We start from the raw sequence: 24,540 nt of genomic DNA on the forward strand, positions 1-24,540 counted from the left end.
CACAAAGCATTCAAGTAACAACAGCACCTCAGAGTACATGCCTGAGGCTGTTCAGAAAATATTTTAATTTAATCTGCACAGCAGGCACACAGAAGTCTCTTTTTGGCCTAACTTATACTGTGATCTTAGACTTGCTGAAGGACTAACTTCCATCACAGCCCTGCCAATATTGATTGTTCGGGCTCAAAAGTACCTAAGTAGATTGATTTTTTTTTTTCTCTCTCAAACTAAAAAGGATCGCAGTAGTGTTAGTATATTCCTGTTTCCACTGGTTGGTATGCATACTGAATAAATAATAGTGTTACCTGGAAAAATTTAGTTAAAAGAAACAGTGATGGAAAACAGGGTAGAAGAGGTCTTAAGTTGCATTCTTAATTCCACTACGAATTAGTCTGGTGTTCCAGTGAATGCCTAAGCTTGTCTATTAACAATACTCCACCCCCACTCCAATCTATTATTTTTTTTAAAGACAAAGTACACTTCAGTAACATCTTAGGTAGGGAACAAAACAAAAGGAAAAACAAAACACACACACACAAATACAAAAAAAAAAAAAAACAAAAGCAAAAGCAGCATGGGGAAGCAAGTGTACCCTCGTGGTGGAGGTTAATAGGCAATACTCCTCTCCTGTCACTTCCTTCTGTAAGTCAGCAAGAAGGAAATACATTCACCGGGGGCCTCTGCTAATTTGTTCTTAATTTAAGGACAATTAGACATTTCCTACATCCCCTACCCCCAAGAAAAACAACTAGAGCAAATGTTTTCTCTAACTACCGGATGACCTGGTAACTCTCAAAACAACAGAGGTTATGAAATCTACTTAGTGCTAACTTCCAGGACATGTAATAAAATACAGCTCAGGGCCTGGAAGCAAGCCAGCAACTAAGTCTTCGTTCTGTTTTATACTGTTTCCTTTCTGTGAACTTTTTTCCCAACCGGAAAGTTTCACAGCACTCATTCTAGAAACAACTCTAAACTGAAACGCTTCTCGAGCTGCCCCAGTAAAAAAATTCTTTTCTGTGACCTTTGGCAAGAAATACATTCTAGGAAAGAAAAGAAAGAAGCAAATGTCTGTTTACTATCTAATGACTACTCCTCTCTCCAGGTCTCTGGGAAAGAAGAGGCTAAGGGGAAACACAACAAACACCAAAACTCTTATTCCCTCTCTCATCTCTACACTGGCAGGTGGCGTCTGCCTTCCAATATCTCTTTAAAGCCGTCAGCTCGGAAAAATACCAACTGAGCAAGCAGCGAAGACCCCCACAGCAAGCCCTTGCTCTAAGAAGGCAAGCGGGATTCCCAGCGGCCAGCGAAGACACAAGCGATCAGTGTCAGCCAGCCCGCCCATTGATTACTTACCAGCCGGATTTAAACCCGCTCCGACGCGGGGGCGTGGCCTGGGCGGAGCCTCACGGCCCGGGGGGGCGGGGCGGGGCGGGGATCCCAGAGGCTCCGCGCCTTGTGGGAAAGACCTGGGCTCCGGGAGCAAGTGTCTGTCTCTTTAAATGCCAGGGGCTGCGCTCCCGCCCGGGGAGCCCAGAGCCGGATCTACAATCCCGTCCCTCCCGCTCCGGCGCTTGTTGCTCGCCGGGTCCGAGCGGGAGCTGCCGCCGCCGGGCAGCGAGGCTGCTTCCTTCTCCGCCTTCTAGCGCCCCACCTCCCCCGAGAGCAGGTTGAGGGGGAGCAGCAGCCCCAGCAGGAGGGAGGGGTGCGGTGTAAACAGGCATTGCTCCCCACCTTCAAGTCTTGGGGCGCTACGTAGCCGTGGGGGCAAGACATGCGTCGCTCCCCCCTGCCCAGCCTCGCTGCCACCCGCGCCTGGAGAGGAGGGATTGCGGATCCCACACCTGCAAACTCACCCTAGAAGTCTCAAGGTGCTGCTGGGGGGAGGGAGGGCCAATTCCCCAAGGCCTCCACCTCTCTGCGGGTGAGTTTTCGCAGGTAACCCGAACCAAAGGGCGATCGAGCGCGCGGGGGAGGGGCGGGCGAGACCGGAGGAGAAAGCGCCGCAGGTGAGCCAGGTAGGGTGGCTCACCTGCCCGGGCAGAGCTGCAGGATCCTCGCCGGTTTCCCCGAGGATGGAGCCTTGGGGGCCGTCTCAGGGGCTAAGTTAGGGCCCTGCGGTGAAAGGAGGGTTAAGAAAAAGGGCATTGGAGTAAAGTTTCTCTTCTTTACCCCCTCTTGCCTGGGCTTGGCAGGTAGGGCGCGGGCGGAAGCGGTAGGAGCTGCTGATGCAATGGGCGTTTGCCCGGGCGAGGTGAAGTGCTGGGGGCGGGGTAGAGCTAGAGTTGCCCGGCCTCCGGCGACCGTGACCCTAGAGGTGGAGAAATGAGGGAAGGCTCACCGTATCCGAGCTTCCCCGTAAAATGGCTCCAGGTGCTTGGCCCCCCAGCCCTTCCGCCTTCTCTTAAGAAATCGTCGTTTTCATGGAGGGGCTCCTACATGGCTTCCTTGCTTTCCTCTCCCAACAGGTGGTCTCCACCCCTGTCCGGGGACCCGTGCCAATGACCCTAGTGGTGGTTTCGCTTTCTCCCCTCTCGGCTGTGTGAACGTGTATCCGCAGCGTGATGGGTAACCAGGTGGAAAAACTGACCCACCTAAGTTATAAGGAAGTTCCCACGGCCGACCCGACCGGCGTGGACCGGGACGACGGGCCCCGCATCGGGGTCTCCTACATCTTCTCCAACGACGACGAGGACGTGGAGCCGCAGCCGCCGCCCCAGGGGCCGGATGGTGGCGGCGGCGGCGAAGGCTTGCCCGACGGCGGGGACGGGCCGCCGCTGCCGCCGCCGCAGCCCTATGACCCGCGGCTGCACGAGGTGGAGTGTTCCGTGTTCTACCGCGACGAATGCATCTACCAGAAGAGCTTCGCGCCGGGCTCCGCGGCGCTGAGCACCTACACGCCCGAGAACCTGCTCAACAAGTGCAGGCCTGGCGACCTGGTGGAGTTCGTGTCGCAGGCGCAGTACCCGCACTGGGCTGTATACGTGGGCAACTTCCAGGTGGTGCACTTGCACCGGCTGGAGGTGAGCAACAGCTTCCTGACGGACGCGAGCCAGGGCCGGCGCGGCCGCGTGGTGAACGACCTGTACCGCTACAAGCCGCTGAGCCCTGGCGCCGTGGTGCGGAACGCGCTGGCACACGTGGGCGCCAAGGAGCGCGAGCTGAGCTGGCGCAACTCGGAGAGCTTCGCCGCCTGGTGCCGCTACGGCAAGCGCGAGTTCAAGATTGGCGGCGAGCTGCGCATCGGCAAGCAGCCCTACCGGCTGCAGATCCAGCTCTCGGCGCAGCGCAGCCACACGCTCGAGTTTCAGAGTCTGGAGGACCTGATCATGGAGAAGCGGCGTAACGACCAGATCGGGCGCGCGGCGGTGCTGCAGGAGCTCGCCACGCACCTGCACCCGGCCGAGCCGGACGAGGGCGACATCGACGCGGCGCGGACTACGCCGCCTGCCGGGCGCCCCCCTGCGCCCGGCCGGGAGGACGAGGCCCGCGAGGCGGCGGTGCACTGAGGGGCGAGCTGAGTGCCGAGTCCTGAGAGGGAGCCTTTCGCAGCCGCCGCCGCCCCCTCCCCCTCCTCTCACTCCCTCCTCCAGCACCTTCCGGGCCCCATCTGGGCTCCTGCGCCATTTGGAAAAAAGGAGAGTTGGCGAAGGGCGCAGCCAGCTGTGGCTTGGGCTTGTTATCTTGGACGGAGGAGGAAGAGGGAGCAGGTAGGAGCACTTTGGCTGGGGGCACTTCCTGCACGCCCCGCTGGATCTGTCTTCCTTTCTGAGGTGGGCCAAACGGTGGACTTGCCTGACACTTAAGCCTTGCTGGACCCGGGTCCAAAATCTACCCTTCTTACGCACTCGGGGGTGGAGGAAAGTTCGGAGGACCAGTGGCTGCCATTGCCTCCTCCCCGCTTCCCCTCCTCCCCTGCACTTGGAGGGTGCCCGGTACTGAGGCCTGAGAGGGTTTGTGGCGGCGCCCTGCCTGCAGGCAGAGCCACAGATCTGCTACCCCCACCCCCAGGGGTGTGTGTGGGATGTGGGAGGCGGGGTGATGTACTTCGGGGGATTCCTGCGGTATAAGGCCGAAGAGACCAGGCCCAGGTCTGGGAGCCGCGGGCCACACAAGCAGCCCCCTGTGAAGTGTAATAAATAGTTGTGTAAACTTGGGCTACAAAACAAAGACTTTGCTACCTCCCCTCCCCACCCCCAGGTAGTTCATCTTCTGGAGCTGGCTTCTAGTGGAGTCTCGGGCTCCCTCCTGCTCCAGCCACCACTTCCCAGGTTCCAAGTAAATCACTGTCGCGGGCCGGCTGGGGGAAGGATTCAATTAGGATTCTGTTATGCTGCCTTTGTTTCTAGCCTGTTTTTGTAGGGACTTGGAGCCACGTTGTTATCAAAGGAGGGAATAGCCCTTTGTGTCTCTGATCTAATTAAACCTGCTCGGATGTGTTCATCCGCAGGTCACACAGGGGTTGGCTAGTGCCACCCCGTAAAGTATCCATTACAGAAGCAGTCAGATGGGGGTTGCCCTGCAGAAATTAGTTTATTTCCCACTCATCACGTAACCCCCTTCCTGAACAGTGAAGGTAACCTTTTGTAAACTGTAAGGATTTGGTGGTGGGCCAGTGGTGTTTTTTGGGGGGGTTTTGGTTTTTGGTGGGTTTTTTTTTTTTTTTTTTTTTTTTGGTTTTTTTTTTTTTGTTTGTTTTGTTTTGTTTTGTTTTGTCTCCTCATGGTCCCATCCCCCTGACTCACTTTTGTTCTGCGGGTGATAAAATCTTAGGCTTGAGGTTTATTCAGTGATAAGGTGTTTGTTCTGCTAGCCACACCTGATGTGATTTAATCAAGAGGCGAAGTCTTGTTATATTGCAGCAGGCTCTTTGTTCTTTGGAGAACCCCCCCCCCGGGTGATTTCGCAATTAAGAGGGGTGACAGCCATCACAAATAAAATGCCACCTGGTGTAGTCAGCACCGAATCTGGTGACAGTCCTAAGGCACAGGTTGGTGGTTGTGAGATCTGTCGGCAGCAGGCTGGCCCCTACTCTAAGGATCTGTCGCTGATCCTGTTGGCTGTACTGTGGGGCTTCTAGAAATCTTCACAGCCCGTCTCTTGTATTCACGTGAGCACTTGGATGATGCGTGCCCTTGATTTCACAGTGCTGCTTTGCTGCAGATTGGCATTGCTAATGCCATCTCAAAAGTTGAGTGAAGTTTTCCTTTCTCTTGGGAGTCATTTTAGATGACACTGAAGTCCTTTTGTGAAGGAATTCTTAGAGCTGGAATGGAATCCTGTTTGAACGCCCTATAGAGCTGTGGCCATCCTTGGGCCTTCTCCCTAGGGATTTCTAACTCATGGCAACAAGACTTGAAGGATTTCCTTGTATACATTTTTCAAACTTGGAAGTTGATGCCATAATTTTTAAAAGCCTAGACCGTCGTAGCACCTCAATGTGAAATAATTTAATTTTAGGAGCATTAGCTATGTTCCCTGTTCCCACAAGGATCACCAAGCAGGTCCTTTCCCTTTGCTAAAGATGAACCACACGCAGCCCTACTCTGGGACTTTGGAGAGATGTCAGTCACCTGTGGGAAATGTGGATCTAGTTTTCATGTGTCATGATCTCCCAGCTTCGTGTTTATGTTCTCTTGTTCATGGAAAAGCCAAGCAAGGTAAAAGACGTTTAGGAGAGCCTCACATATCTAACAGGTTTGGGTTTTTTTTAATGCTTAACACGGTAGTTGAAGAAAGACCAGTGTGCAGACAGCAAGAGGGGAGAAGAACAGAAAAGCACTGTCTAACAGCTCTGGGCTGGCTAGCCAGCTAGCTTTTCCACTCCTCTCTCTCTGTCGACCTCCTTTGCCCTCCACTGGAAAGTGAATGTCATTGGTCACATGGAGGTACACCAGTGACTGTCTGTTGTCACAAAGGAACTGCTTTTTGTGGGAAGTTTCCACTTGAAGGAAGAACTCGTAAAATCCACACCAGTCGTAGTATTCTGCCTCGGGGAAGAGGTTTTTGAAAGTGAACTAGAAAAGGAAATCCATCCACTCCAGAGACTGCTTTCTCATGTCCTGCAAGCATTTTTACTGGCTACCAGAGGTGCGAAGTGTGTAATACGAAGAATGATTCCATTGGAAGTTTCTTAGGGCTCTCTAAGGCTCTGAAGTAAAGCACCAACCAACCTGGAAGGCTCCAAGAAAGGGGGAATCCATCAGCGCATCTCTTTCCTCAAGGTGGCAGTGTTGCGGATAACTGAGATATCAGCGTCCAGGCTATGGCTACATCTGGCACTTTAAAAAATATATATATATTTAATAATTTTTGTTACTCCTTGGGAATAAGACTTTAGAACTATTTTGTACTGTGAATTATGTATGTTCTTTGAAAGAAATCTTGATTCTCACATTCTTCAGAAGCTGTGGCAGGGATAAGCAGGACTCCGGACTGGAACACATACTAATACTAAAAGTAATGAAACAAATTCTATTTTCTTATTTGAGCAAATATTTTATTGAGACTGCTTATGTATGTCAAAGAAGCCCACAATGTCCGCTACACAACTTTTTGTATCAAAAGAACTCGTACCTTTTGTAGCTTTTATTCCACATGTAATTTAAAATGACTTTATAGCTCTAAAATGCCTATAGCAGAAGACTTGACGCAAGACCTTTAAGGAAATTTTTAGTTTTTATGAAAAATGACACTTCAGTGGTTAACCTTCTCGTGTCTTCGGTGCTTCTGGCCCTAAGAGCACCACTAGACAACACGACAACCACATGGAAACATATTTTTGGAAGCAAAACTTTAATTTTATACAACATATGCTATGGAGAGTGAAGAAAAATTAATGACTACTTGTTTTCTATTTTTTTTTTCTTAACAAAATGGAATCCACTGTGTCGAAGACTCTTGATATTATGTGATTGTCTAACCATTTTTTAAAAAAATAAATTAGAATAAAATCTATGATCATGGTCATCGAATGGTTTTGTTTGGAAAGTTACATTTTATTTGTGAAAAAAATTTTTTTTAAATCACAGTAACTACAGACTTGACTGGTTTGTTCAAGTATTCACTATATTTTGTTCTTAGCTATAATTCTTGTGACCTGTGGAGAATTACATTGACTAACATGGTAAATTCTATGTATATTTTATTTCCTCGTGAGTTGTATAAACTGTATTTTTGTTGAAGAATGTATGTTAAATCAATGTTACGTTCTCATACCACTTCTTGAGAAGGAAGTTCCGATTTGAAATTGTATCATTTCCTTCAAAATGAAGGGCAGTGTTTAGTTAAATAAAAGATTGATGACATCTTTTGAACCACTTCCTCCTCACTGTCTTATTAAAATAAAATCTGTCCAGTCCTTTTGAAAAATGCTATAAAGGTTTCCAATAAGCCATCTATTAGTGTTAACTGAATTTCTGGTTTTTTTCCACTTGTATACCTCTTTGTGCCATATGTGGTTCAAAAATCAAGCTGCAAGTTTTATATCAGTGTGTGTCATCTTTACATTGCTCAGTAAACATTTTGATGAATTCATTTAGTGACAGCCCTCCCTGCATTAGCTCTGTGAGAATTAATCACCCATTGCTCCTAGGCCCTCAGTGTTCGTGAAAAATGTCTCATACACATAAATTTTCAGTGCACATTGATTTTCAGAATCAATGCAAGCACTGCTGATCACCACGCTCCCATATCAGAATCTACACTGGGGTGTTTTGGTTTTAAGATCAGTTGTGTCTTGGGTGATTTTGGTGTCAGACAAAGGGAACGCGCTCACTGGGTAATTGAATTACAGAAAACGGACAAATATGGCCACATGGCACTGTTGGCATAATGAGGGATGGAGATGTGGCATTTGGGACTGGTGTGTGGAAGGCCACCAGCACTCCTTCGGCCAGCAGCTGAAGCCACTGCCCCAGTCCTGTGAGGCTCAAGGCCCTGGTCTTTGTCAATAGGCTCTTAAGAGAATTTTAAATAGGAAGAGCCTGGAATGGGAATGCCGAAGGTGTTCGGGAGCTCAGCAGCAGGGAAGCCATCTATCCCTAGAGTGGGAGTCCTTAATTTATCATGGTTCTTGCACAAGAAAGTAAAGGGAGGGAGCCTTATACAGAATGTGCATTTATTCTTGGGTGATCTTGGTGTAGGCTGCTGTTCCCATTTCTTCTAAGTGGACTGAGCTTGCTTAATGTAGGAAAATGACATGTTTGGTAGCATTTAAAAGGACCTGCAAAATGAGCAGACCCAGAATATGTGCAGAAGGGCTTTTATTTCCTTTTACTGAATTAACTGGGGAAACTGCTTATTGAACAAATACAGCCATTTTATCTGCAGAGTATATGCAAGAATGATTGGTGTGTATTTGCAAGCACAGCAAGATACTACTAGGTATTTAGGAAGGACCAGAGGAGGCTGAGTTGTAGCTTAGGTATTAGAACATACAGAGATTACAAGCAAACCCATTGAGAGTCCCTGCCCCAGAGTTTGTTTCTCAGGGCAAATCAATTTCACTCCTCTGTAGAGGACAGATGATAATAGAGGTGGCTCTCAAAAGTGCCAGTGGTTGGTAGGTCTTCAAATAAAACAGATGGGCCTAGGTTTAATTGGAGTACTCCCATGGGAGAATTAGACCAAAATTCTGAAGGCACAGATGGTGGCAAAAAGGATGTAACTAATAAAATTAATATTCACGAAGTGCTTAACTGGGAGGCTTCTAAATTCCCAGTGCCTAAGATAAAAAGATAGACCAGATCCATAGTTTCTGTCCTCAGTGTCACATGCTAACAGGTAAGGCAGGTCACTACTTGCCAAAAAAGGAATTCACGATAAGGAGTTTAATTGCAATAGATGGAAACCTACAGGGTGTGCAGGAGAGGATCTCTCCATCAATGAGTTGGTAAGGGCTTCCCTGAGGAAGCATTTATGCTCAACTCTGGAAGAGGTAGAGGAGAAAGTTGGGCACAGAGTGGGCACAGCTTACATTAATTCAGGGAGGAATTAATTAATTCAGGGAGGAATGCTGGGGAGTAAATGAAACCATGGAGTGCCCTCAAAATGCCTTTGCTTCATAATTCCAGTAAGCCCTGGCAGAGAGACCTTCACTCCACATTGGAGTGAGTGAATGAATCTGGGGGTGGCTTTGCCAGAGTGGAAAGCCCTCTGGTCATCTCAAGGGGTTGCCACCTCTATGGTTTGAAGAGGGTGAGGCAGCAGTGGTTTTAGGATGGATGGAACAGGGGGAGAAAGGGAGTGACCCTGTCCTGCCTCTCCCAGAACTCCATTGCCAGCCAGGTTTTGAAGTAGAGTGGGAATTCAGGCCTCTGCCTGTTGCAGTCGAGAGAAGTGGCACAGGTCAGGCTGGAGGGAACAGAGGGAAAGCAGCATAAGTCTGACAGCCTTCATGCCATGGTCTTGGAGTCACAATTGCAGAAGACATTATTTTGTTCAATTGGCCAACACAGACCACTGCTAGAATATAGACTTTGGTCCCTTGTCAAGGGTGGCCATCGGTGACTCAAAAGATGAGCTTTGCTACTTTTTGGGGGGACACTTGTACAACAATATATTTAGCTACCAAGGTTTGATGACCTTGATAGTGCATTCATTTTAACCTCATAACTGAGGATTCTCAGCAGTTAGGCTAAACTGGAGATAGAGGGTCTGACCCAGGCACGAAGAACTGAGTAGTGGTTAAGTCTTCACAGTCAAACTCCCTGGATTTCTCTACTCTGGGCTCTGCTTACTGTTAAGCTGGTCACCTTGGGAGAAGTTAAATACCTGCTTGGAAGCTTTATTTTATCTTCTGTACAATGTGATTTATGACATAGGTCAAAATCACTGAACTCTCTTGAATTTCAGTTGTACTTGCAAAATAATATATAATGTATGTAAGAATATAATCAGACTAAAATAATATCTGCTTTAAATGGTTGTTGTGAGCACAGAATGAAACAATGCACATAAAGCCCAGATCAATAGCTATTATGATTGACTAGAGAGGATCTAGGGTATTATAGGTATTCAAAAGCCTTATTCAAAATGAAGTTTCTGTCTGGGGGAGAGAGGTCTTCCCTTTAGTTCTGGAGATTTTTTAGCTAGCTACGAGAAGCTGGTAAGATAAAAAAATAACTCTTGTTAGTACTTCCATTGGGTAGCCACTGCTGGAGAGTTTGAAATGTTTCTTGGGGGGCACCTGGGTGGCTTAGTTGTTAAGCACCTGCCTTCGGCTCAGGTCATGATCCCAGGGTCCTGGGATCGAGTCCCACATCGGGCTCCCCGCTCAGCAGGAAGCCTGCTTCTCCCTCTCCCACTCTCCCTGCTGGTGTTCCCTCTCTCACTGTGTCTCAGTCTGTTAAAAAAAAATGAATGAAATCTTAAAAAAAAAAAAAAAAGAAAGAAATGTTTCTTGGGCTTTGATCTTTAGTAGATAAACTGCTTAACTTGTTTATAATATTTTATTCAACAAATATTTCCTAAGAACTTTTAAGGTACTAGATGGTGGAGACCTGAGGGGGAATTAGAAGTGATAGATAATATTAACACTGATGAGGTCGCCTTGCCATCCCGTCTAATGTTAATCATCACAATGGCCTTTCTGGACAGCTGCCGATAGCTTTGTTTTATTTATTTATTTATTTATTTTTTAAAAGATTTTATTTATTTATTTGACAGAGACAGCCAGCGAGAGAGGGAACACAAGCAGGGGGAGTGGGAGAGGAAGAAGCAGGCTCATAACGGAGGAGCCTGATGTGGGACTCGATCCCAGAACGCTGGGATCACGCCCTGAGCTGAAGGCAGACGCTTAACCGCTGTGCCACCCAGGCGCCCCGATAGCTTTGTTTTATAGTTGAGGACATAGGTTTAGAGAAATGAAGCTATTTGTCCCTGGTCACAAAGCTAATAAGCCACAGTATCTAGCCTGGAACAGGAATGCTGGACTCCAAAGCCCCAGGCTAGGATTTCTCCCTGGAAAGATCATCTGGCCACACCTACCTTTGGCTGCCCCTCCCTTCTCCATACTGGAGGAGAATACAGACAACCTTATTCTGCTCCAATTTTTGGCAGGCAGAGTTATCTGAGAGGCAGGTAGATTTTCACTCTTGTAGCCACAACTCCAGAGGCAGTAACCCTTGAGGCAAAAAGAGGCAGAAAGAGGAGAAGCAACTCTGTATTATGAGTAACAATAACAAGCCTTGGGTGAATGTTGACCATCCCCTGATTACCTCCGCCCTTGGGTGGCTGGGCATTGTGACAATCCCTACTCAAACTGCCCCTCTTCTGTCTGTGCTTTTGTCACTCCCCTTACCCCTTCAGGCTGCGTACAGCTCGCATGTTCGGCTCCAGCCCCTGACCTGCTGTGTGACATCAGGCAAGTTAGTAACTTCTTTAAGCCTCCTTGACTTATATAAAAAATTGCATCTATTAGGACTGTCTAGTCCATAGGGCTGTTCTTTGGTTTATGAGATAATGTAAATCAAGTGCATCATGGAGCACTAAATTGTGGCATGGGGGCCATATGGGCTCTGCTACAAATGGTGTGGCTGCAATATGATATATGACCTTGAGCAAGTCCCTTTACCAACTAGGACCCTGAATCTAAAATTTCTGTGTGCGGAGTACCCAACTCCAGCAGGGGTCCGTGACAAGATTCCAAGCGCAACTTATCCTTTGAGATGGTTCTAGAAGTTGCTAGTTGCTATACTTAATTATAACCAATTAATACTAATTAATACTTATTCCTTGGCTATAGCCCTAAACCTCATTCATGTAAAAGATTAATTTGTAAATGTAAAAAAGTAACAGTAAGATGATTGAATTTCAGGGAGTGCTTTTATTGTGAAAAGTAAGGACTATACACACACAAAAATTTTTTGAACTGGCAAATTTTGTCACAATCTTTAATATTAGAAACCAAATCTGGGCCATGGATGAGGAAAAAGGTGATAAGAGTAAATTAATGTGTATCTTCTTTGGAAATGGTATTTCCTCTGGAAAAAGTATTTCATTGTTTTTTTGTTGTTCTGTTTTTAAGTGTTTAATTTTGCTTTTCAAACACTGATTTTCTTTCTTTTTCTTTCTTTCTTTCTTTTTTTTTTTTTTTTTTCTTGATACTAGGGTACATTTCTCTTTGCTACCTGGCTGTACTGTTGGCCAATACAACAAAGCCCATGGAGAGAATTCTCTTGTATCGCAATGGATATGCATGATTTATTCTACTTTATTCTAATGGGGTCTATTTCTTTTTATATTTCAGTAAGAGCAAGGTTGTTCATAAAGCCATAAAGCATCAAACGGTGGCAGTTCTTTGTGCTGACATCTATTTTAGTACTTAAAAAAAAAGTAGTAGACTTTATTTTTTAAAGCAGTTTTAGGTTCACAGCCAAATTGAGTGGAAAGCGCAGATTCCCACATACCCCCTCTCCCAACCACACAGCCTCCCCTAGGGTCAGCATGCCTGTCAGTGTGGCACATTGTCACACTGGATGAACCAACCCTGACACATCGTTATCAACCATACTTACATTAGGTTTCACTCTTTGTGTTGTGCCTTCTATCCTTTCGAAAAATGGATCCACCATTATAGTATCACAGAATAGTTGTACGCCGGATACATCTCCTTCTTCATTTCTTTCTCTCCCAAGCTAGGAATTGGACTATTTTTAGCCGCTCTTATCAAAACTTAAGAGGCACTTCTCTGCAGGGCCCTTCTGTTTTCTTTGCCGTTCCAAATGATGTGTCTGGCTAGAATTGTGTTCAATCATTCTTTAAGTATGTATTGATGCCAACCAGACAATGTGCTACCCGCTGGGGCCAGAAAGAGGACTATTGTGCGGTCCCTGTGCTCCAGGGGCCTACCCACATTCTGCTGAGCAAGACAGGCACAGAGTAAGTGCAAAACCTCTGATGAAGTTGTGTTGTTGGAGAACTGGCAGGCTCCAGGCATTAGGGTAACACCGGTGAGGGCTGGAGGTGTTGGCAGCTAACCCCACGTGGTGGGGAAGGGAAGGGTCCAGAATAGCCTTCCCAGGCAAAGTTAAGCAGATAGGAGGAGGTCTTATCAGAGGAAGATTCTAAAGTAATCCTGCTTCCAACTCATCAGCCCTTTATTTTGAGAGCAAAACACACATCTGTCTCTGTATGTGGCTGGTGGGGGGCAGGGGGGACCTGAGAACAACTACTATAAATTGCTTAGTAATTCCTCTTTTTTTCTTTCTCATAGTGCTGATACAGATCTCAGCCAACTAGGGCACATTATCAAAAACTCTGAAAGGATAATTTCACTGCATTAGAAGTGTTCTGTTCTCTTTAGCACCATCATCCAGCTGACTTCAGGCATAGCCAAGCAGCTCCAATACGTTGGGATTGAGGCTGCTTCCTCTGTGTTTGAGGGAGCCTAGAGGCACTGTGGAAAGCATTGCCTGCCATTGGAGTCAGGCCCGGGTTGTCAGCTCTGCACCTCCCTTTCTGTGTTACTGGGCCAGACGCCCTCGCCTGGCTTGGGAGGCCATAGTGTATTCGTTTGTAAAGCGGGAATGAGGTGTTACCTACCCTGCAGGGTTTTGGAGTTGGTGATATACATAAATCACTCAGAAGTAGTCCTGGCAGGAAGTTACCTACTCAGGGATTGGTTGCTATGACTAGTATGACTAGCCATTTTCCCTTTTTCACTTTTGCCCTGTGTTCATGACTCCCCAAAATCTCACAGGTCAATTGCAGATTGGAGCAGGTTAAGCCAAAGAAACTTAACCAAGTTAAGATGGCCAGAGATGATGTGACATTTGGTTTTGTAATGGTTAAAAACTGTCTCCAGGTGTTTGGAGAAAAATCATAAATATATGTGCGTGCACACACACACACACACACACACACACACACACGCTAACTGCATCATTTCATCTGAATCTTTAGTTTCTCCCCAACCTGACAATTAGGAGGTGAAACTCAGGCATTGATACCATCCTATCATCTTAAAGCTCTAACTGTTTTATTACCTTCTGGTTAGTGCCTCTCTCTGCCTGCCCTTTCAGCCTATGAATATATTTTATTAATATAATTTTATTACTTTTTTCTTACAGTTCAAAAATAATATATGCTTAAAAGAAGTTCAAATACCAACGTGTATAAAGTAAAAGAAAGGACATTTTCCATTGCCTTCTTTCACCTTGTTCCACCTGTAACCAAGGGTTATCAGTGTTAGGCGTGCTGCGTGTTCCTTCTCGATTTTTTTCTATGAACATTCAGACATGCTTAGGTGCATGTATTTTTCCCAGTGTTTTTAAATTAGATCATGCTACCCATATTACTGTGATGCTCCTTTTTTTTACTCATTAATAAACCCAGACCTTCTTCATATTATTACAGAAAGTGTCTAGAACATTCTTTTTAGTACAGTTGTTTAGTACTTAATAGTAAAAATCTTCTGTTTCTTATTTATGCGTTTTTTAAATTGAGGCTCATTTCAACTATATCCAGTTTTTCCTAATTATAAATGATACCACACTTTTGTTATACCTGTTTTTGGCATGTATGAGAGTATTTCTAAAGGATATAGTCATTGAAGTGAAATTTCTGGATTAAAGACTAAGCAAAATTTAGAGGGTTTTTTTATTTTTAATTTTTTTGAGGGGGAGGGGTGAAGAGGGCAGAGGGAGAAAGAGAATCTCAAGCAGGCTCTATGCCCAGTGCAGAGCCCCACCGGGGCTCAGTCTCACTACCCTGAGATTATGACCTGAGCCGAAATCAAGAGTCAGATGCTTAATCAACTGAGCCACACAGGCACCCCTGCAAAATTTAGATTTTGATAGGAACGACCGTGTGACCGTCTCTAAAACATTGTGCCAATTGCAGTGAAGCTGTTTGAAAATATTTGCTTACTTATAGGTGAAAAATAGTTACGTTATTGTTTGTATTTCTGTGGGAGTTTTATTTTTTACCACCTGAGCTAGTCTTCCTGGTATCTCCAAGAATTCAAATCAGTGGTTTACTAGTTTTATTCTATTCCAAGCATTCTAATTCTCTCCAAAGCACTTGGTTTTGGGGTCAGCCTGGGGAATTCTCGAGTCCAATCTGTGAACTTGAGCGAACAGGAGAAAGGTAACGTAAAAGGTATCCAAAATTACCCTTCTTTTAAAAATGTTGATCAGAGTGTGTGACATGCGGGTTTACACCCTTTAGTGGCATCCAGTGGGCTTAGAATGAGATCTAAGTTCTTTACCGTGGCCTGTTGGCCTGCACGATCTGGCCTCTGCTTAATGCTGCCAACTTCAGTTCTTATCACCCCCTCTTACAGCTATATTCCAGCCTCACAGGCCTATTTTTTTTCCCCTAAACACACCAAGGTTTTTCCTCCTTGCTTTAGAGAAGCATTTTCAGACACTGGCTACTGACCCACAATAAGAAATGAACTGTGTATCACAACTAAATGCCTACCTATTTGTATGCGTGTGTATATATGTGGGTATACACTGATATCTGAAACTAAATTTCACCAAACAATCCGTAACTGTACCGTGATATCATCTAGTAAGATGATGCAGAATCATGGCCCCCCAAAGTTATCCACACCCTAATGTTTTCTGGCCAGTCAAAATCCTAAAGTTGATGAGTCACTGGTAAGGGAAGAAAATATCCCGAGCCTCTTGGTTTCACCACTTTACAGTTCACTTTAGACAAACATTTCGTTTTAATGCCTGTCACCTCCTTAGCTTTTGCTTCAGAAATGCCCAGTGTTCACCACGTGTTTGGAGTTTCCACAGCCCTGGGCTGGGCTGGGCATGATGGGGAGATGTGAATTGTGTTCAGAGGCATATATAATGCTTCAGTAGTCTTGTTGGAAGATTCAGATTCAAGAATCAGAAGACACTTGAAAGCAATAAAGATAGAATGAGACATTCAACTGTGAGATGTAGTTAGGGACAAGAGTTCATCAACTCCTTCCAGCAATGACAACAGTAATTTAGCGTGTTGGTAACGTTGCTCATGTCAAAGCGTGTTTCACAGGTATTGAATTAAATCTCTGCACCCTCTTCTTAAGATATTATTACCATTCTCCTTGAATAGGTGTAGAAATGGAGCCTCTGAGAAAAGGAAATAAAATGTTTACTGAGCACATACTATATTCCAAACCCCGTGGTTGGAACCTTACAAATGGTATTTCATTTCATCTCCAGCAGAAGCAGGGAGGTTGCCACTGTGATTCTCATTTTCATATGAAGTCATGATTCATCCAAGATTGCTGAACTGTGAAATGGGCCAAACAAGATTCAAACCACAGTTCTCGGACTCCCAGGCCAGTGCTCTTCCTGCTACGTAGCAGGTGCTCGCAGTGGTTACACTCATTCTCGTTTGCAAGCATTTCCAAGCCACACAATCACAAAAAACTTCTCTTCAGATTTCTTCAGTGCTGCTGAAAGTTGATGAGGTGGAACATTCCACCTCCGTCTTCTTTAGTGGCCCCTGGACTTTGAAAACTGAGTTGATGAAGGCAAGAAACCGGACAATCCAACTGAGAGATGACCAAGAGCTGAGGGAAGATGAAGCCCTGTGTGCAAAGGGCTGTGATTTATTTTTGTTTTTACTTGAACTTAATATTTGGGCATAATTTCAGTTGCTTGAATAAGCACAGTACAGAAGAACCTCCATCTACCCCTGATGCAGATTCATCTTTTGTCAACATTTTATACCATTTGCAAAGTGCAGGTGGAACACATGTTTTTAATGTCAATTTTGTCCACGGACTCTGCATGTCTACCAGATTTGTTATTTCTCATTTGAAGTGTCCTCCAGCCCAGCTCTCTTACTTGTCCTTCCTCCCCATGTTCTCAACTTCAGTTTTGTGCTATTGCCCAGGATTTCCCACTCTCTCCCATCGCAGGTGTGAGGCTGGCTCTGCCATGGGTCAGTGTGAACTCAGATCACTGGTCTACCACTTACTGGCTATTATAACTTTCAGAGAGGCATTTTCCTCATTGAAAGCATGGGCCTGAGGTAGCACTTTCGAGAGTCTTTGTGAAGATTGTGTGGAATCATGTAAGTTTAGCCAGAGTACGAACCACAGAGTAAATTCCCCTAGAAATGCAAACTCCCATTGCAAAGGACCCCTATTCATCCTGTAGCCATGAACAGTCCATAGCAAATGTTAAAATCTTGAAACACTTCCATAGCAGTCAGTAAATAGCTGCTTCCCCAGAACCCACCCCTCACCACCACAGCACCCCCACCTTCCTGTTCACCTGGCCACTGCCCTGGGGCCCCTGTTACATCCCCACAGACTAATTTTAATAGGTACATGCCTCCAGCACTTGGGTGCTGCTCTATGTGCAGCACTTTGATGGGTTGATGACTGTTGAAAAATGTTAATATCTCAGCAGAATATTAGCTTAAATGCCTATAAATACTATCACCCCCATTTACAAATGACGAAGGAAGTTGAGGGATGGTGGGAGTAACTTTGTTCAATGTCACACAACTGATTATGACTTAAACCTGAGACTATTTAATTTCCAAAACCTTGCCCAGTCCCCGAGGAACAGTCCCAGTCCCCAAGTACCTGTGACCTTGGGTAGGGGACTTCATCTCCTAGAGGGGGAACGGAGTGAAAATGATCCTTCTGGCTCCCCTATCTCTCCAGTCATGGAAAAAGTGCTGATCTACTGAAGTTTTCCTTGTCTTTTTGTTCACTGCAAATAATCAAGTTAAGTGGTCAGTCTTAGGCCAGAGATCAAACTCAGCCTGTTAATTATTCACAGAGTTGAAAATTCTGCTCTTCTCTTGAAACTGCTGAACCAGTTGGGACAAGCCAGAACTACAAAGCTGGTAAAACTGACTTTTTGAAAATAACTCGTTGAGTCAGAACATAGGAATATTTTTAGAGAGGGAATGTGAGCCAGTGAAAGCAAAGACCCAATGAAAGGAGCATGGCCTTGGGAGCCAGAGAGACTCTCTGATGAGCTATGGGCTATTGGGCCAGTTATATATAAGTAATCTGCATTTCATCATTGGGAAAATGAGAGTAAGTACCTTGAAGACTTATCTAGAGTCAGATACAATGGGTGCGCAGCACTGAGCTCAGTGCCTAGTACCAAGAGTTAAGTCAAGGTATTTACTAAGTTGGACTACATGGACCGAAAGAAACCAGAGTCATGGTGAATCAGCCTCCCAGAGGTTCACGGAGGCCCCCAGCAGGCAAGGAGTTCATGCTTACTTCTTGGTTCATAGAGGGCAAGGAGGCTATCTACCCACCAGAATGGCAATCTTTAAGCTGATGTACTCGTGTGTCCTGGCTGAAGAACAGCCCTGGCTGGCAGGAGAAGAAAGTGCTCAGCTACCATTTGGTCTACTCTTCATTATGTGAGAAAGAGGGAAGGAGGAGAGCTAATAACTTGGGTTGGTTTGTTTCCAGTGGTACCCAAAGGGTAAAGGGAAAGCTGAAGACCTTCTCCCTCCTACTCCCCAGAAATAACAGTTAATAGCAGATTCTTTTACCTTTTTCCAGATATTAACCAATTAGCCTTCCTTCCTTCCATACAAATGGAATCGTAATATAATAATGGCTAATATTTATCAGGTGCTTGCTATGTGCCTGGGAAGATTTTTAGTATCTTGTCCGGACTGTATGCCATGTAACCCTCTGGGAAATAGGTACTGCTTTTATTTTCATAGTTTAGATGGGGAAACTGAGGCCCAGAGCAGTTAAATCACTTGCCTAAAGTCACACAACAGATAGGGACAGGAAAAGAACCCAGTAGGTCAACATAAATCTCTCTTATTCTGTTTTACGCCTGAATAGTATCTCTTTATGAGAATGAATCATAGTTTATGTAGTTCATTGTTGGGTATTGAAGTTGTCCACGTCTGTTCTAACAATCACAGCTACATCAACCATCTTTGTATATTTATCTTTGAAGTTTGAACTTTTATTTGATGTCTGCTTTGTGCCAGGCACTTTGGAACACTCTTTTTTTTTTTAAAGTTTTTTTATTATGTTAGTCACCATACAGTACATCCCTAGTTTCTGATGTAAAGTTCGATGATTCATTAGTTGCGTATAACACCCAGTGCACCATGCAATACGTGCCCTCCTTACTACCCGTCACCAGCCTATCCCATTCCCCCACCCTTCTCCCCTCCGAAGCCCTCAGTTTGTTTCTCAGAGTCCATAGTCTCTCATGCTTCATTCCCCCTTCTGATTACCCCCTTTCTTTATCCCTTTCTTCCCCTGCCGATCTTCCTAGTTCTTATGTTCCATAGATGAGAGAAATCATCTGATAATTGTCTTTCTCTGCTTGACTTATTTCACTTAGCATTATCTCCTCCAGTGCCGTCCATGTTGCAGCAAATGTTGAGAACTCGTTCTTTCTGATAGCTGAGTAATATTCCATCGTATATATGGACCATAGCTTCTTAATCCAGTCATCTGTTGAAGGGCATCTCGGTTCCTTCCACGATTTGGCTATTGTGGACAATGCTGCTATGAACATTGGGGTGCATATGGCCCTTCTCTTCACTACGTCTGTGTCTTTGGGGTAAATACCCAGTATTGCAACGGCTGGATCATAGGGTAGCTCAATTTTTAACTTTTTAAGGGACCTCCACACGTTTCCAGAGTGGCTGCACCAACCTGCATTCCCACCAATAATGTAGGAGGGATCCCCTTTCACCACATCCTCTCCAGCAATTGCTGTTTCCTGCCTTGTTAATTTTTGCCATTCTAACTGGTGTAAGGTGGTATCTTAGTGTGGTTTTGATTTGAATTTCCCTGATGGCTAATGATTTTGAACATTTTTTCATGTGTCTGTTGGCCATTTAAACAATTTATGGAGACCAACCAGAATGAAAACACAACAGTCCAAAACCTATGGGATACTGCAAAGGCAGTCCTAAGGGGGAAATACATAGCCATCCAAGCCTTACTCAAAAGAATAAAAAAATCTAAAATGCAGTTTTTATATTCTCACCTCAAGAAGCTGGAACAGCAACAGAGGGACAGGCCTAATCCACGCACGAGGAAGCAGTTGACCAAGATTAGAGCAGAAATCAATTAATTAGAAACCAGGAGTACAGTAGAGCAGATCAACAGAACTAGAAGGTGGTTCTTTGAGAGAATTAATAAAATTGACAGACCTCTGGCAAGACTTATCCAAAAGAATAGAGAAAGAACCCAAATTAATAAAATTATGAATGAAAAAGGAGAGGTCACAACCAACACCAATGAAATTGGAAGGATTATTAGAAACTTTTATCAACAGCTTTATGCCAATAAATTAAGCAATCTGGAAGAGATGGAGGCCTTCCTGGAAACCCATAAACTACCAAGACTGAAACAGGAAGAAATTGATTTTTTAAATAGGCCAATTAATTATGAAGAGATTGAGTCAGTGATAAACAACCTTCCAAAAAATAAAACTCCAGGCCCGGACAGTTTTCCTGGGGAATTCTACCAAACATTCAAAGAAGAAATAATACATGTTCTCCTAAAGCTATTTCAAAAATAGAAACAGAAGGAAAGCTACCAAACTCATTCTATGAGGCCAATATTCCCTTGATCCCCAAACCAGGCAAAGACCCCAACAAAAAGGAGAATTATAGACCAATTTCCCTAATGAATATGGACACCAAAATCATCAACAAGATCCTGGCTAATAGAATCCAACTGTACATTAAAAGGATTATCCATCATGACCAAGTGGGATTCATCCCTGGGATGCAAGGGTGGTACAACATTCGCAAATCTATCAGTGTCTTAGATTTTATCCAGAAACAAAAATTCAGAAATCATATGGAGCACTGTTAACATGTATTTGTCATTTAGTGCTCAGACATACTCCATGGCATTAGGCATTGTCCCCTATGCAGGTAAGGATATTGAGACTCCGAGCAGTTAAGTAACTTTCCCAAGGTCCCAGAGTTCATGAATGGCAGAAGGTGGAATTGAACTTAGGCTCTCTGAGTCCAGGGACTGTAACATCACTGATGCTATGTAACACACATGGCTATGTGTGAAAATGCCCATGAGGAAGTTACATGTTTACTAGAATCTTCTCCTTTTAGTACCATTATCCTTTTATACTTTTCCTTGCATTATAATTTCACTGAGACTCCATTTTCATACCCATAAAGCAGAGGTAGTAGTACCTACGGCTCTGGACTGAATTGTGTTCCCCAAAATTCATATGTTGAAGACCTACCCCACAATGTGATGCTGTCTGGAGGGTGGGCCTTTAAGAGGTAATTAGGTTTAGATGAGGTCATGAGGGTAAAGCCTCCATGATGGGATTAGCATCCTCATAAGTAGAGACACCAGAGCGGTGCATGGGTGGCTCAGTTGGTTAAGGGTCTGCCTTCAGCTCAGGTCATGATCTTGGGGTCCAGGGATTGAGCCCAGGGTTGGGCTCCCCATTGAGTGGGGAGTCTCTTCTCCTTCTGCCCCCCCCTCCCGCCCAGGTCATGCTCTCTCTCTAGCTTGCTCTCTCTCAAATAAATAAAAATGAAAAAAAAGAAGAAAAAGAGACACCAGAGAGCTTGCTCTCCTCTCTCTACCATGTGATCACACAGCAAGAAGGTGGATGTCTAGAAGCCAAGGGGAGAGTCCTCACCAGGACCTGACCATACTGGCACCCTGATCTTGGACTTCTAGCTTCCAGAACTGTGAGAAATAAGTTTCCATTGCTTAAACCACCCAGTCTCTGGTATTTTGATATGATAGCCCAAGCAGACTAATCACCTAACTTATAAAATTGTTTTAAAATTAACACAAACAACAAGGAAAAACACCTAGACTAATTATAACATGAGTTATGGAGTTATCGCATGCCAGGTGTTGTTCTAAGAGCTTCGCATGTGCGTTAGTTTCCTAGGGCTGCCATGACAAAATACCACACACTGGGTGGCTTAAAACAGTAGAAATCTATTCTTCCACCGTTTTGAAGGCTAGAAGGTCTAAAGTCAAGATCTTCACAGGGCCAGACTCTCTTAAAAGTCTCTGAGGGATGTTCTTCCTTGCCTTTTCACAGGCATTCCTTGGCTTGTGGTAGCATAATTCTGATCTCCACCTCTGTCATGACATGGCATTCTCCCCCTGTGTCACTGTCACCACTTAGTTATATTCTTATAAGGACACTGGTCATATTAGAGGAAGGGCCTACCTTACTGTAGTTGGAACTCATCTTAACTAATTATATTTACAATGACTCTATTTCCAAATAAAGTCCCATTCTGAGATACTGAGGGTTAAGATTCCAGCATATCTTTTTTGGAGAGAACAAGTCAACCTATCACAATACATATTCTCTCATTCAGTCTCCACAGCAACCCAAAGAAGCAGGTATTAATATCATTCCCATTTTATAGATGAGGACATCAAGGCTTGGCTCAGAGAATTCACACAGCTTGTCCAAGGTCACATAGTGATTAAGCAAGTGTATGCTCTATTGCTTCTGGGCTAGTAGAGCTCGGGGGCAGAATAGATACTCAGAAAAAAAAAATGTGGATTTCTTTTATTTTGAAATGACTCACAAATAGCAAACACCTGTAGACTAATATCCCTTATGAACATAAATGCAAAAATCCTTAACAAAATATAAGCAAGTCAAATCCTGGCATACATAAATAGGATAATACATCATGACCAAGTGGAATTGAATTTTTTATGGTAACTGATTTAAAGTCTTTGCCTAGTGAGTCCAGTGTCTGGGATTTCTCAGGGACAGTTTCTGTAAACATTTTTTTTTTTTGTATGAACCACACTTTCCTATTTCATTGCATGGCATATATATATATATATTGCTATTGTTACTGAAAATAGGACATTTTAAATAGTATGATGTGTCAACTCTGAAAATCAGATTCTCTCTCTTCTCCAGGCTTTGTTATTATTGCTGCTCTTTGCTAGTTTAGTGACTTTCTTGGACTATTTCTATAAAATCTGTATTCTTTGTCATGTGTGGCTACTGAAGTTTCTATTCATTAGCTTAGTGGTTAGCTAATGGCCAAACAAGAGATTTCCATAAAACTATTTGAACTAAGAATCTTCCAGCCTTTTTAAGGACTCTGTGTGTGTGTGTGTGTGTGTGTGTGTGTGTGTGTGTGTGTGTGTGTGTGTGTAGAGTTATGTTTTCAGTGCTCTGACAGTCAGTTTACAACTCTAAATTGTACTTAACTCCTTGCTCGTGAAGAGACTTGACATAACCAGAGATGAGAGAGTAGGACATTCTCAGGGCTTTTGGGGGTATATGCATAGTCCTAAAAATGCACATGGGCTTCTAGATTCCTAGGAATATCCTGGAGCTTTTCAAAGATGCCTATGGATATCTCATTACCCAGCTTTTCTTTTTAATATTTTTGGTTTGCCACTTGTTAGCTCCAACTGTTAATACACCTCTGGGCAGCTGTGATATTAAACAATTGCCACTGATTGTATTTGACAAATACTCTGTGGGTGGGGCTCCTCACAAAGAGTAAGCTCTGATTAGATCAAATAAAGACATCCTTAAAAGTGAGCTTTTTTCATGAACTGCCAGACAGATCACATGCTGACAATTTCTAGGAATGGGACTTCCTGGAAGCTCCAAACCCATTTTGCTTTCTTCGTAGCTGCTAAGCTGCTGTTTTTCACAGCTGCTGTAGCTGTGAGGCTGTTGGCTTTCAGTGCTATTGAAGCACTGGGGAGAGGGTGATGGGCATAAGTCCAGTTAAAATGCCATAAAGCTCACTGTCCTTGCCAAGATTCAGCCATTTTTCTTGAATAAATGCTGGTTGGATTGCTGCAAGCCACTGGTGATTTTTCAGAGTTATGAAACAGTTAATTTTGACAGTTTTCACTAGTGTTCTCATTGCTTTTATAGAGAAATGGGTTTGAGAGGTCCTCAATCAACTATTTCAGAACAGCCAATTGTATATCCATTTTCTATAGTTACGTGGCAGATTAGCACACACTTAGAGGCTAAACCCACACCTATTTATTCTGTCATATTTTTAGTAAGTTGGAAGTCGTGGCACAGAGTAACTGGATTTTCTGTTCGGGGTCTTACAAGACTTGGACTGAATTCTCTTTTGGAGCCAGACTCTTCTTTCACTGTCATTTAGGTTGTTGGTAGAATTTAAATTTTGGTTATAGGACTGAAATCCCTGTTTTCATGCTGGCAGGCTGTCCATCTCAACTTCTCAAGGCCATCCCTAGGTTGTAACCATGACCTGGAAACTTACTTTCTTCAAAGCCAGGAGGAAAAGTCTCTCTCCAGTCTGTTAAGAAAGAGACTGAAGTTACATCATCTAATCATGGGAGTGACTAGCCTATCACATTCACAGGACATACTCACACTCAGGGACCAGAGAGTATATAAGGTATATACCAGGGGGTAGGATTCTTGGGGCTGTCTTAGAATTTTGCCTACCATAGGCTTAATTGTAAGTTTTTGTATAGCACTTTCATATAAATTAACCTAATGTAATTGTCACAACAGCTCTTTGAGATAGGCAAGGAAGGTGTTCCAAAACTCATTTCGGAGATGTGAACTAAAAGGCTCAGTGAGATTAAATGACTTT

General features: G+C 44.3%; 1 protein-coding gene across 17 annotated transcripts in view; it reads left to right on the forward strand.

The window, feature by feature from the left end:
* Positions 1–1,476: 1,476 nt before the first annotated feature.
* LRATD2 (LRAT domain containing 2) overlaps positions 1,477–24,540 on the forward strand; it is a 338,474-nt gene continuing 315,410 nt past the window's right edge. For 14 of the 17 annotated variants that reach the window (XR_015725689.1, XR_015725691.1, XR_015725688.1 and 11 more), the window contains exons 1-2: positions 1,478–1,927; positions 2,472–3,713. Coding sequence is in view for 1 of the 17 variants with exons in the window: in XM_087864623.1 (XP_087720749.1) it covers positions 2,568–3,512 (945 nt within the window). In the remaining 16 variants the exon portion in view is untranslated. The other 3 variants (XR_015725702.1, XM_087864623.1, XR_015725701.1) reach the window with 3 other exon arrangements.

This window comes from Ursus americanus, chromosome 9 (genome assembly GCF_024610735.1).
Source record: "Ursus americanus isolate L20-20 chromosome 9, mUrsAme1.1.p, whole genome shotgun sequence".
NCBI classification, from domain to species: Eukaryota; Metazoa; Chordata; class Mammalia; order Carnivora; family Ursidae; genus Ursus; species Ursus americanus.